At 36.1% G+C, this 14,048-nt stretch overlaps 1 protein-coding gene across 1 annotated transcript in view; it reads right to left on the bottom strand.

The window, feature by feature from the left end:
- Positions 1-2,470: 2,470 nt before the first annotated feature.
- Positions 2,471-14,048, bottom strand: part of LRRC8B (leucine rich repeat containing 8 VRAC subunit B) — a 29,545-nt gene continuing 17,967 nt past the window's right edge. The window contains exons 3-6 of the mRNA XM_033066999.1: positions 8,609-8,663; positions 7,688-7,785; positions 4,847-7,005; positions 2,471-3,881 (exon numbers count right to left, since the gene is read on the bottom strand). Of these exons, the coding sequence (XP_032922890.1) occupies positions 3,609-3,881; positions 4,847-6,979 (2,406 nt within the window). The 5' untranslated portion in view covers positions 6,980-7,005; positions 7,688-7,785; positions 8,609-8,663 and the 3' untranslated portion in view covers positions 2,471-3,608. The remainder of the gene's footprint in view (positions 3,882-4,846; positions 7,006-7,687; positions 7,786-8,608; positions 8,664-14,048) is intronic.

Raw genomic sequence — 14,048 nt, 5'->3', positions numbered from 1 at the left:
TAACATGATGAGAATCTACTGGCTGAAAAAAATTAGACTGAGTGACAGTAAGTTGCCTTGAAAACAAAACACGCATCTGTAGGAGCATGAAAAAACAGTTTAAAAAAATCATCATCTGTTTTATTTTACTAACATTACTTCCTCAAAACAGGGTAGTTGCATCATTTTTTATTAGTTATTCCATTTCATGTTCAAGAAGAAAGGGCCGAAGTTCTGTTCAACTTACTAGGAAGGTTCTTATTTTGAAAAATAAAAAGCTAGCACTTGAATGTGTAACACTACTTGCATGTCTGAGCTTTTTCCCTTATTTTAAGAACATGGAGTCAAACCCAGGCCTGCAGAAAAAGCCATCAGGTATCATCTTGCATTTCAAGAGAAATGAGATGTTTGAGCTAACATCCCATGCAATACTTGAAATACATTCATGATTTACCATGAGCAGCATTACTTATGTCAGTTTAGCCACATGACAACTGTACCTGCCAAACTGGGCAGAGAATCATTGCCAACCTGCTTCTCCCAGTCTGCATTTGATACTACTCAGCTCACAAAAATTAAAGTGGAGACTTGGAAAAGGTTCTGTAGCAACAATTAAGAAAGCTTTGTTCTAAATCAACATAAGAACTTCTGTCCTAATCCAGAATATGAAAACTGTTTTGACATGGACCAGTGTTCACTTCCCACTGCTGTTCGTTATCTTCACGCTTCCCTGTAGAAGATAGAGCTGCTACCACACAGATACAGACAGCTGGAAGCAAACTTCTGAGCTTTGCATAAATGCAGCATCTCTTACAAAAAATAAAGAACAGTTCATAGAGTTGTAATGCAAACAAAAATTTAATCTTTAAACAAAATGTTCATGATACGGAAGGTCACAATACAAAGTTCTTAAACACAATACAACACAAACAAGTTGAAAAGCCTTTTTTGATTGGAAATTATTTTTTATACAAAGACTAGATGCCAACAATATTATTGTACAAAGTTTGACAGTAGATTCATAAATTGATTCCCTGAAAATTCCCTCATTTTGATGAAATAGTGAATATTAAGGTAATAGCTGAAGTGAATTCAAGGAATTCAGAGTTACATTTTTTCCATCCTCAATTCTAAGCACTTGGATTAGGTTTCATGGTACAAAAGGGATAGTAAAGGCACACTGTGGTTTGAAAAAAAGGCTAGATATCATAACCTTTACACTTTCCAGATTTTGTCTGCTTGTTTTTTAAACACCAAAACATGCAGCTAAAATAATCCAACCCTCCTAATGCGGTGCAGAGTGAACAAATTAAAGTTTGCAAAAAATGTAACCCATTTAGCCTATAAAACAATATTACTATTAATTATGCACTTGAGTGATTCCTCAAATCCTCTACCATTTTAGAAATTAAGTACCTTTCTCCAAGTTATTTCTGTTACTTCACTCCTGAAAGAATTAGTGTGAAATGCACATTTAAGACAATTTTTTAACTTTATCTGTTTGGTTGATTATGGAAAAGGACTGATCATTCCTAAAAAGTTGAAGCTATTGGCCAAGTCAATTACTTGCTGATTTAACTTTTTAAACACAGCTTCCTAACTTAGAAAAAAAGCTTTAAAGAAAATGTTAATTTAATCTGATATAAATTATTAGACTGCAAGTCTTAAGTGTCAAATTCTGGCATAAAGTATTCTTTAATGTTAAGTTATAAAGTCCAGACAGGCCTATTGCAATTATTAACACAAGTCTTGCCACAGGGGTGTAATCAATGCATTGTGGTTTAATCACATGTACCACAACTAGTTCTGTTGATGAACCATGTCAATTCCTATGGGACTGTTATACAACTCAAAATTAGTTAACAGAGTTTGGAGGAGTTACATATGGACATTCTGAAACATGATTCCAGCAGCACTGGTCTGCATATAAACACAACTAACCAGTTTAAACAAAAAATTTCTAGAACTACATAGAAAGCAATAGTTTTACCACATTTCTGTTCCCTGAGAAGAAAAGTGCTCCAACTGCAAAGGTCTTTGGAATGCCATCACTACAGTAGATAAACATGCTCCTCTTGCACTGCTTCTGTAAAGACATCTACTTTCATCTTGATCAGACTTGTTTGGACATTTTCATTCAAAATAAACTTTACACTGCACAAAACTGGCAGTGGAATGGGAGCAAGAGAAAACTAAAAGTAGTCTAGTACTAAAACTAGTTTTATCTGTGATGATTTGTTATTACAAACTGGAATGCAGTTTGTTAGCACACTTCTTGAACACAAAGTCATTAAGGGCACACTTCATCTGCTAAACTCATAACTGAGATTGGTTTTTGAAAACTGCATTATGCTGAAGTTTTAAAATGTGTTTTTGGAAAGCATGCTAACCTCTTTTTTCCCCAGGGGCATAACTTATGTTTTTAGTGAACATGATAAACATCATGAGAATTACGACTTCAGATATAATAAAACAGCGCACAGCAGAAGAATGAAGTCAGGAAACATTTTATTTCCATCCAGTTTTGCAAGTATTAAGGATGGCATAAGAGTTTATCCCACCACTATGATTTATGAAATTATTACATCCCTAGAAGAGGCAAAGCTTATAATGCTTCCTGTCTTTTCCTCCCAAATGCTTATAAACTGTGTGATTATTTAGTTTGTTTTATCTTTCTGTCCCTATCTAATACAAACCTCAAACCTCCTTCATCCTCTCCCCAATAACTGGGTGTGGAGAAGCTACACTGAGGCAGTCAGTAATGAGAAGTTATAAAAATATTAATCAGCAACATACACTACACTAACACCTGGGATGCTCACAACATACAGAAGACAACTTTGCAACTATTCTGTTTTCTTTTTACCATCATTCCTTCTGAAGATCAGTAATGTAAGATTGGTTCTCTAGGACATGTGTACAACAGTTACTTCAGATTCTTCTGATTCCTCCCAATTTCTAGGCTACAATTAATTTTGTATTTACTATTTTTAAGACAAAATGCTGAAACCAGTTCTAGGTATTTAATAGCAAGATTCAAATGGCATCTTCCACAATTATAGAATTAATGCTTAGTACTTGTCAAAAGCCTTTAAAAATTAAGTTATGTTGAAAAATTACTTTCAGTATATCCCATGCAATTAAACTGCTCAAATAGTTTAAACTCTTAATTTAATACATCCTAAGTTAGAGAAGAGTTCATATTTAGAAACTACTTCCATACAGTTCTTAGACCTCATATGGCAGGAGATAAAACTATTTTAAATCATCACTATGAAGAGAAAAAATTCTCATAGGAAAAAAGTATGTACACTCTCACTATAGCCAGGCAATTATCTCTTCTTTTTCAATACTACCGTAAATATTTAGCTGAATTACTTCAATCAGTAGAATCTAACCAACAATTCATGTTCCAAAATTCAAGCATGTTTGCTTGTAAAATGCTGCATCTTTTGTTTGAATATGAGTAAATTTTTCTTTTACAATACAATCAGCTCAGTTCAATGCATTAAAGTTTAAGACCGATTTATAAATTGCTCTCTCTCCTTCACTTCTCTCTACCTATATAGATCCTTAGAGATATTAAGCAGGACTTGTAGAATACAACAATGCAGTGTTTCATTTTAAACTTAGGACTTATCTGAGCTTGCCTGCAAACGCTCTCTTACACGAGGTGGAAGTGTTTTTAACAACCTTTCTTCTACAATTAGATTATTTCGTTTTAAGAGCTGACATTCTTCCAGTTCAGCAGGAAGTGATTCAAGATAGTTTCCAATGAGCTCTAACTGAACAAGATTCAGTAGCTGACCCACAAAAGGCGACAAATTCATCAGACTGTTATTTCCCAGAAGAAGAAATTGCAGCTTTTTGCACTGAAATAATCCATCAGGCAGCATTTCAATCTAGAAGAAGGAAAGAGAAGAACAAAAACAAAGTACATTAGAAATTATTAGCCTATGTGTAGCTGCATGCTTTGACATTTACTCTTTATTTTAGGGTAAAAAACACTCTTAGTTTATGAAAGGAAAAGGAAGACTGTATGTAATTCCTCTATCATTATGTGATCAAGTGCTTGAGAGCACTACAATGGTTTTATCATCCCTGTTTTCTTACAAAGCTGCTTAGCTCCTGGCACAAGCCAAGCCTGGAGGAGGGAACACATCCATGCGTGCATGCAGACATGTGCAGGTGGCAGGGGAGAGGAAGAGCCTACTATTGCTAAGAATCACTTAATGAACAAGCACAGACTGGAGAGACATTAGCAGCTCCTGTGTTGTGAAACCTATACAAGGAGTTATCTGTGCAGTACAGTCATCCTGGCCCACTTTACTGACACGGAACATCCAAAACCAGCCTCACTAATAAAAACAACTATAAACCTCAAAAGAGGTCACAAGCCTGAGCCCCACACTTACAAGCCAGACAGTTTAGCACTGATTGTGAGATTACCAACCATAATTACTTCCCTTTTCCTAGTCATACACCTGAACCGCTCATCAACCCGCTCGCTGTTCATTCACTTTAGTTTTGAGTTTGACATTTCAAGGTAAACATTAAACACTGTTCACTTCCATTCAAATACTACATAGGATTGACAGCTGCAGAGAAAGGGAAGATATGTTTCTGCAGCCATGCTAACCTATACCATCTCTGGAGCAAAGCCCTTATGCTGCTACAAACCAGGATAGTACTTATTTAGTATTATGTGAGCTTTGCTGATACCAAAGCTTTAGTAATTAAACAAGCACCACCCCTTTTTTCTGGATTTACTTTAATCATGAACACCACAAAAGCTGGAGGCTGTTCCAGAAGAAATACAGCTTAAGTCTATTTTTGTGTTTGAGTAGTAATTCAAAGTTCTACTTACATGGTTTTTTGTCAAAGCCAAGTACTGCAGGTTGGTCAGATAACCAATTTCTTCAGGGATGGAGGTTAGCTTATTATAGCTAAGATCCAAATAGTGTAACTTTCTACAAAGAAATAGCTGCAATGGAACATTCTTAATATTATTATAATTTAGATACAACTGTTCCAGGTTTGATAATGCACCGATCTGCAGTGGGATATATGAAATACTGTTGTGCCACAATTTTAAGCAAGAAAGGTTCTTAAGATGTTGGAAACTAATTATTTCTTCCACTGTTCTGAGATTATTTTCTTTTAAATCAATTTCATGCAAATTGTTTAGGGTAAAAATGGAATGGGGAATGCGCTCTAAATCACAGCAGATTAGTTCCAAGGTTCTCAGGTTTACCAGTTTCTTCAGATTATTTAGCACTATCAGTTTATTTCCCTCATTGTTGATAGACAAGTGTTGTAAAGAAGGCAGAAGATCTGTAATCACTTGAGGTATACGGGAAAGGTTGTTTTTTAAGTGAATTGATCTCAGATTTTTTAGCCCCTGAAAGCCATCGTTGTATATGGAGTTGTGATGATCTAGCATGAAATATCCTGTTAAGCACAATTCTTGTAGGTTTTTTAGATGAAAGACCCAAAATGGAATTCTTCCCATCTCACTAGACTTCAAACGCAAGGTTTTCAGATTTTCTTCTAAGAAGTTGACTGCTGGATAATCCATTGTTAGTGATGAATGATAAACATTGAGTTCTTTGAGATTGACAAGCTGGGTCACAGCTGAAGGAAGTTTGGCTTCAGGAATAAGTTCCAGGCTTAGGACTTCTATTTCTGTCAATTCAAAGACACTGTCTGGAAGACCATTTAACATGAAAAGGTGAAGTTCAGTCTTGTCTTGGGAGTTCCTTATTAGTTTATTTTTCAGTTTTTCCACTGACCATTCATTGTTAAGATTTATCTGTTTGAGTTCATTTTCACTCAAATCAGACAGGAATATTGAGAATCGTTGGGAATACAGAGGATCATACTGATCTGCCAAGTGAAGAATAAATGCAAAGTCATTCTTCACATCAGGTATATCAGTGTAATTACTTTTCTCTCTCAACTTCTCAAAAGAGTATTGCTTAAGTGAACTTCTTAACATCCACCACAAACTGTAAGTACAAGTTAATCCATAGAAGATCACTAAAACAACATAAAATGAAGCCAAAACTTTAAAAATTTCTGCCAGCGAATAAACACATTGGTACCTTTTGTAGCCTGTAAAGGCTTGAACATTAACTACACAATCAATTTCAAGTGTAATAAATGATAAATAGTAGGGGACATAAATTACTATTACGACAACTACAAAGACTTTCACTATAATCTGTTTCATATACACTGTGTATACAACATCCTTTTCTTCAGCATGTACTCTGAATTTCTTCACTTTTTCAAATATCGCTTTAGCTTGTTCCCCCTCTTTTTTGTCAAGAACACTTGAATTTTCTCTTCCAGTTGTTTCCAAGCCATGTTGTGAATACGGCAGGGACTGCCTGCTGGCCCCTATGTCTCCTGAACACTGAGGTGATGAAATCACTGTTTTTGATTTGGCTATGGGCAACTTCCTTGCAGACTGCTCAGCAACTGTTTCTGAGAGGGCACGGGTTGTCCAGGGAGAGTCGAAACACTTCTGAAGAACGGCTACAAAGTGCTCAAGCCTGGAACTTGTACTAGGATAGTAAAGCCAGAAATTACTGCAAGCTGCAAAAATAAAAGTATGCAAAAGCACTAGGTATGGAAAAAACTTGGCAAACCAGTGAAGCTGTCGCTCATAACATACTGCATCAATGTAGGAATACTGCTGCCGATGGAGATAATTCTGGATTTTAAGCGGGATGATTATCGGTGCTGTCGAGCTAGCTGACATGTTAAGGTTGGCTTTAACTAAATCCCAAGGCACAGCACAATGATTGTCAAATTCTAGCTTGCAAGGAAGACAACACAATACTCTGGTTTGAGTAAGCTGGAGAGCCCCAGCGAGTACAGCAACTAGCAGCATTATCATGGTGAGGTAATACCAGAAGACATCCCACCATGGTTTTAGTATGTGGTAGGATGACTGGGCATCTGCTAAGCATTTGAGTTCTGTTAGCGTGATCATGACTTCCACCTGTGAGAGAACAGCAGCTGGTAGAAGAAAAAAGAAAAGACAAAACACTCTTAGAGAATTGTTAAAAAACTATTTATCTCACCATTAAATACTTGAAGTTTATTACTGTTTTCACAGTTTTAAATATGTGTACCATATGGCCTGGAATCCAGGGCATAGCAAAGGATCCAAGAACTTCTGGGACCTGACCCCAGCCATCATCTCATGGATTTATTTTAAGGAAAGGTACTTGGGAGTGCAAAAACTCAAAGAGTGAAACCAGCATGAGAGAAGGTATATTTTAACCAAACATTTGGGTACCACTCCAGTAGAACCCAACAAGCAGATGTAAGTATAAGAAGTGGCTGATGTATTATTAGCAGTTCTTCACTACCATCAAAAACTTACATATGTGATTTCTTATTTATGAAGAATTCCAAAATCAGAATGGTACATTAACATGATGGCTCTTGTTGTTTAGCACTTTCTACCAGATTAAATAATTCTACCGAATTAAAAGTACACAAATTCCCAAAAAGTCCTTGTATTTTACATATTCTTATACATAATTAATCATCTTCTCCCATCAAGAGAATTAAGAGTATTGGCAGAATTAAAATTGAAGTGGCACAACATATTATTGTTCAATATTGTTTTACATATATATATATAAAAATGACACATTTAATTCCCAGAAGCATAGGTTTAATTCATACTTACTTTACTAATTAAAGAGAATAAAAAACAGCACTGCTCAGTCAGGAGGTCTACACCTTTTAAAATTCCTTGGACATGCCATCTTTACATTTGTCTTCATTCTGGATGGAGAAAACATTGAATATACTTATTTAATGGTTAATAAATAAATGGGTAATTAATAAATAAAGAGCAAACATTTCAGCTTTACTAGAACTGTTGCCTGATTATGCCTCCATTAAGCTCTTCATTGCTACAGCTACGTGAAATGGAACAGTACGTGCTCATATGTGATCATACAGCATGCAAAGTTAAAGTTTTGAAGTCACATCAACACAAAAATCCCTGAACACCCAGGGAAACTGCCTACAGCTAAGACCCCTATTTCAACAAGGAAATAATATTTTTTCCCTAAATAACTATGAACCTGTAACTTGGGAGACTGACTCCCACCAGGCTACACCCTCCTTTCAGGCAGTTGTAGAGATTGCCAAGTTCCCCTCTGATCCTCCTTTTCTCCAGGCTGAGCTTCCCCAGCTGCTCCTCACAGACCCTTCCCGAGCCCCACTGCCCTTCTCTGGGCTCACTCCAGCCCCTCAATGTCCCTGTAGTGAGGGACCCAGAACTGGACACAGCACTCCAGGTGTGGTCCCATCAGTGCTGAGCACAGGGAGGTAATCACTGCCCTGGTCCTGCTGTTACACTGCTTTTGATACAGACCAGGATGCCACTGGCCTTCCTGCCCACATGGGCCCATGTTGACTCTTGTTTGTAAGATACTGGTAGTGTACATTTCAATTTTAAACAGAGCTGACAAAGTGTTATAAAAAGTCAAACATAGCTGAACCTGATTTTTACTCCACATTTAAGTGGAAAGAATGACAGAAAATAAATTAATCCTTCTTGCAATGACAAACTTATTTATAATAGAATACAAAAACTTACCAGGCCCACCCAAGGGAAAGCAGTTGAAGAAGGACTGGATGGTTACAGTATACTCCTGTAAGGAAAATAAATTGTCATAAGATTGTGAAATACTGGGATTCCAAAAACTGCAAGTATTAGAACAGCAGCTCATTACTCCTTCCACAACAGCATTTCAAAGAGCCAACATCTATGAGAAAAAGATTTAAGGATCTAAAAGATGTCACCCTCTTCAAATTATTTACTTGGTCACTATCTGAAAGTTGCTTTTCCTAAAGTAAAGTAATGGCTTCTCTCATCCCCTTTCTAAGCACTAAAAGTCATTTAAGCTCAACAGTTTTTGTATTTACATAAAGTTACAAGTTCTGCAGCTGAGATGCTCTACACAGCTGAAAAACAGCAATTTCTTCAATCACTCCAACGTCCAAAAGCACATCTGAAATGCCTTTAAAATTAGTTCTTTCGATATAATTCTTGTGGTTTGAATATAAAAGCACAAAGAGATAATAAACCCATTCAAATTCAGGCTTTCATTCTGCAAAGAATATCTGGATCAAATCTTGACTCAAGCCAAACATGCTTGATTTGAATGTAAGCAGAAGAAAATAAAAAACATTTTTTTGACTTCCAAAGTCAAATTAAAACCAGTCAATTCTTCTTGCTTGAACTCTATTAAAAAATTGAAAGACCCGAGACCTCTGTTAAAGTTATAACTAATATACTAAGAGATGGATATATTGAATGATGCAACAAAGTGTAAAAATAGCAATTTTTTAATTAAAAAAACCATTTGAAAAGTAAAAATTATCACTAAATTGGCTGAGAGTTTAACATAGTGTGAAAGATCTAATGAGCATAAGGATGGGAGCAATTCTTTTCCTGACAAACACGTAAACCTCATCAGGGATTTGGAGAAATACTAGTGTTTTAAGATGATCCATAGAACTAGATGCTTACTGGAGTATTCTTGGGGAATAAGGTATACCTGTTCAGTACAAAGGACAAAATTACAATTTTGTACAATAAAACGGTTAGTACTCTTTGATAAAGTATTTTCCCTAAAATTTACCAAAAAGTTACTAGAAAATGAAACTTAAGCCAAATCTGTGAAAATCATATTCATATACTTGAGACGGTGCATCACTCAATACATCTTTTTCAACCAATGACATAATGCCAAAAAAAAAAAGTGTTGTTTTTGTACAGATTGAGAACTCAAGGTGAGGCTGACCCATGCAACTTTGTAAGATCTGTTTCTACAAAGTGTTTTGTCACCTTTCTGCCTTGCAGTAGAAAACTGTTAGTCCCCATGAGAGAGTCCAGAAAAAGGACTACATTCTTGCTGTGGTTTTACAACACTTTCTAGCAGAAAGAAAATGTCACAATATTAAGTACTTAAATACTTGAAATCTGGTATGGTGAATGGCTACTTTTTGAAGTCTTCCACTGAAGAACGTGCATCCATGACAAGTCTATGTTTATGAAATAAACCTTCCCATCAAAGGAGTATGCAGTATATGCAATTGTAACAAACATGTGAATTATTGACGATAATTTTGCTGAAGACATTTTTCTTTCAAATCCTATCTGTATGCCAAGAGTGACTAACCAAATGGAATAATGCTGAACTGTAATGTATTTGATAAACCTCATCTCCAGCAGCTTTCAACCCATATCAAAGCCATAAAAGCATTTCAAAAGGGCCTAACTCAATTGGCAATCTTTCTTAGGAGAGAGAATGAAGTTTAGCCCTAGGCAAAATGATGACTTCAGGAGAGTTACTCCAGACCAACACAGAGATGCCGGCCAGAAAAATAAAGTAATAAAGATCACTATTATCAAGATAATTTTTAGTTACTTCAAGACTTATTAAATCAGAACAACAGAAACACATCCAGAATGTGAATAAAAGGCTCTCATTTTGAAAAATATTACCTATAAGCATCAGACACCCACCACCATCCCTAGCTGCCAAAAGGCTACTTAGCATTGCATTACTCTGTCATTTGGCCATTGTTTACAGAATTTTAGGCACATTTAGTCAGGGATGCCTTTGCAGCAAGGCAATTACCTTGCTTGTCCTCCCTAAAGGGTATCCAACTGGTGTTTCTGACATACCAATTTAATCAAAATAGATTTATACAACTAAAGCTTTCTGCAACTACCTGTCAGGTACCCCTGTAGCCGCTGTCTCGCTTTTTTCCCTTCCTCCCAAAGAAACATACCCATCAAGTTTTCAAGCAGTCTCTTTAGACTCCTGCAATTGCTTCTCAGCCTATATAAGGAGATGCTGCCATACTAAGTAATGTATCTGTTTTATCAATTTTCTATCAAAAGTCATTCCTGAACTACAGTACCAACTTCGCTTCTAGTGAGTTTAAATATATCACTTTTTCTTCTCAAGTTTCAGATAGAAAATTAAGTTTGATAATAAACTAAACATATCATAGGTTCTGTTTCATAGGAAGTTTTGAGACTGCCCTATGAGATTCCCAGTACCTGCCTATGGTTTCACATGAAAGCCTGAGGCTTGCAAATAAACCCTCATGAAAATTCCCAAAGGAACAAAAATAAACAAACTTTACCCATACACACACTCATCATCCAAACTAAATCTTTCCTAGCAAAAGCTTCTCCTTTTATTGGCATGTTACTGCATCCTTTCTTAAGTATTCTGTAAACAACAAACAGAGGTACTGCAAGAGTTCTGGTGCAAGTGACTGCCATAGTTACTCTTAGCAGAAGCATTTACATGCCTGCCTCTCCCTTTTTCAAGCAGTAATTATTTCACAATCTGTACTTTGGTCACCTGTGTGCATACACAAATTGTAGCACCTTTTCAATAGAGATTGTGGTTTTGAATCTGTGTTCCATTGAATGCTGAACAACACAAACAAGATTACAGAAAGCTTCTTTCCAGCTTGTTCTGAAGATCACTGGTGACAATTAAACATGTATAAGTGCTTATCCTTTTGTATTTAAAACAAAACCAAAGACATTCCCACACTCTACAATAAACAGCATACTCCTCAAGCACCAGATTGTCAACACTAACATTATTACAAGTTTGCTATATCAACCTCTCAAATAATCAAAGACCTAAAGTCCTTCCAAATACTCAAATTACAACTACAGACAGTCTCGACCATGTGTGCCTGGGCTGACTAGAGGCCCTTGCCTTTCTTAAATACTCCTGCTCTCAAGACAACTGAGCTTAAGATGAAGAACAGTAACAGCAAAGTTTTACGCAGCTTAAGAATCAGTCCTTGTTCTCTGGGGTGTGCTTACATGGGTCTATATAGCCAAGTAATTTCTGGGGTGGGGGAAAAATAAAAATTTTAAATATAGTTTAAAATTTAGTGAGTTAGGCTACACAAACATTTGTACTTTACAAGATTTACCCTTCTCTGTACTGCTTCAGAGTTAACTACACAGACCATAAGTTGATTAAAAAAATCTTAAAATCAAGCAACTATTACCTTGCTCTGCCACTATCATATCTTCAATAAGCTGAGAAAAACAAGAGTAAAACATGGCAAGTATATCTCAGCTTCCTCAACTACCTAAAAGCTTGAACATTCCCAGGTTCAACACAAAAGGCCTTCAGTGGGAAAAAAAACAACTTAAAGGCAGTTTCACCCTTCTTTGTCTCTCTGGGGTACACTTAATGCAAGAAAAATAATTGATATAGTCTAAGGTCTTTATAAAGTTGCAGTCTAATTGAAATTGAAAATATGCTTTACTCCAATTTGCTTTGCTTTACAAGCACAAGACTTATTGAAATCAGACTGTGCAGGATTAGATAGATTACATTATGCATTTCCTTCCTATGCCTGCAGCCTCCAAAAAAGACCACTGTCTTCCTTGAGCCATATGAACTTCTCATTAAACATCACTGATATTCAAGTATTGAGCCTTTTTCTCTATTCAAGGAATACCAGTCAAGAGGTAAACTTTGGCTGTAAAACATGCCACTGTTCAAATACTCACTAGGGAGAGGGATCACATTCAAACATTCCAGTTGCCTAAGTACTTGAAATTCCATAATTACATAAGACAATGGATCACATCAGTTAGGTCTGCCCAAGTGCATGAAGTTACTTGAGCTTAACTCTCAATAGCAAATGGGAGGGTAAAAACAAGTCAACTATTTTGAAGATTAAACTCTGCAATGAAGTTGCATTGTAAGATTTCCATTTAAAAGTCTTGTGCTTTTTATTTCATTCTGGTCTAGCCCATAGAGCAATTTCAAATACAAATTCACATTAAGATAGAAATATTTTGACTAATAAAAGCACTTTCCCCAGCAAATTAAAGACTGTGTTCTACCTGAAATGGGTCACAACCTGTGCTCCTAGAAAGGCCTGTATTAGTGAGAAAAAGATTCAGTCCAAACCCAAGCTTAAAACCAAGACCTTACACAAAAACCCTACAAAATAAAATGTGGAAAAATTGCTAAGTGGTTACAAACCTAAGTTTCTGAATAAATATGCTACAGAGTTAAATAGATAAGATTTCTAATGGTAAAAAATACAGTAAAATTAAAGGTAGACTAGCTTTGTTTTCATGTAATGTATCAACATGACCGAGCTCTTTGAGAACAAGCTGTCTACTGATCCAGAACCTATCACTCCATTTGTAGCCATGGTGCTTTCTGAGATCCCTAATGAACCAAGCAGAATCTGGACTCTGACTGAAATCTGAGCATTTCTAGTAAGCAATGTTTTATACAGCTTTACTGTCTCAGTACTATTTTCAAACTCAGAGATGCATTTTAAAAATATATAAATTAAGGTTATAACTTAAAACTTGAGACATATCAGCCTCTAAAATACTGACTACAATAAACATCAATGCAAGCATCTGTTCAGAAGAGAGTGCTTTGTATTGACCATACAATAGATACTTACCTTGTTTTATCCCAGTATTTAATTAACATCTTATTTAATTTGTGTTCATTGGAAATACTCTGACACTCTTATTTGCTCCATCAATTTACATTTCTTCAAGCAGCTGTATATTTCACATATTCCACTTTGAAAAGGAAATTATTGGAGGAATGTGCCACCAGTGATGTAGCTCTCAGAGCAGCAAAGGCTGTCCTTCACTAATACCCAAGAAAACATTTGCAGCAAAAAGAGGCACCATCCCCAAACAAACCTAATCTGGATGTCTAAAGAGTCTTATCTCAATTAGAAAAAGGCAGCAAAACCAGAATCCAAATGCAAGACTAACAATGCTCAAAGGAATGGTGACTTAAGAAAGCAGACTAAAGGGAAGGGCTTTCTAGCACAAGAGAAAGAAGAAGATATAGTGGGGATGGAGAGGGAGAGAATTGAATTGGAAATGTATCTGGCCTCTTAGGACAGAAGCCCATAGTCCATCAGTGCTCAGCTAATGCTAATTTAAACCACAGGAGACAACTCTCTCAGGAGATGGCTGCAGGCATGCCATGCTGTCA

The sequence above is a fragment of the Catharus ustulatus genome, chromosome 9, assembly GCF_009819885.2.
Source record: "Catharus ustulatus isolate bCatUst1 chromosome 9, bCatUst1.pri.v2, whole genome shotgun sequence".
NCBI lineage: Eukaryota > Metazoa > Chordata > Aves > Passeriformes > Turdidae > Catharus > Catharus ustulatus.
The sequence above is the reverse complement of the archived record's forward strand: the minus strand, read 5'-3'. Positions and strand labels throughout refer to the sequence as shown.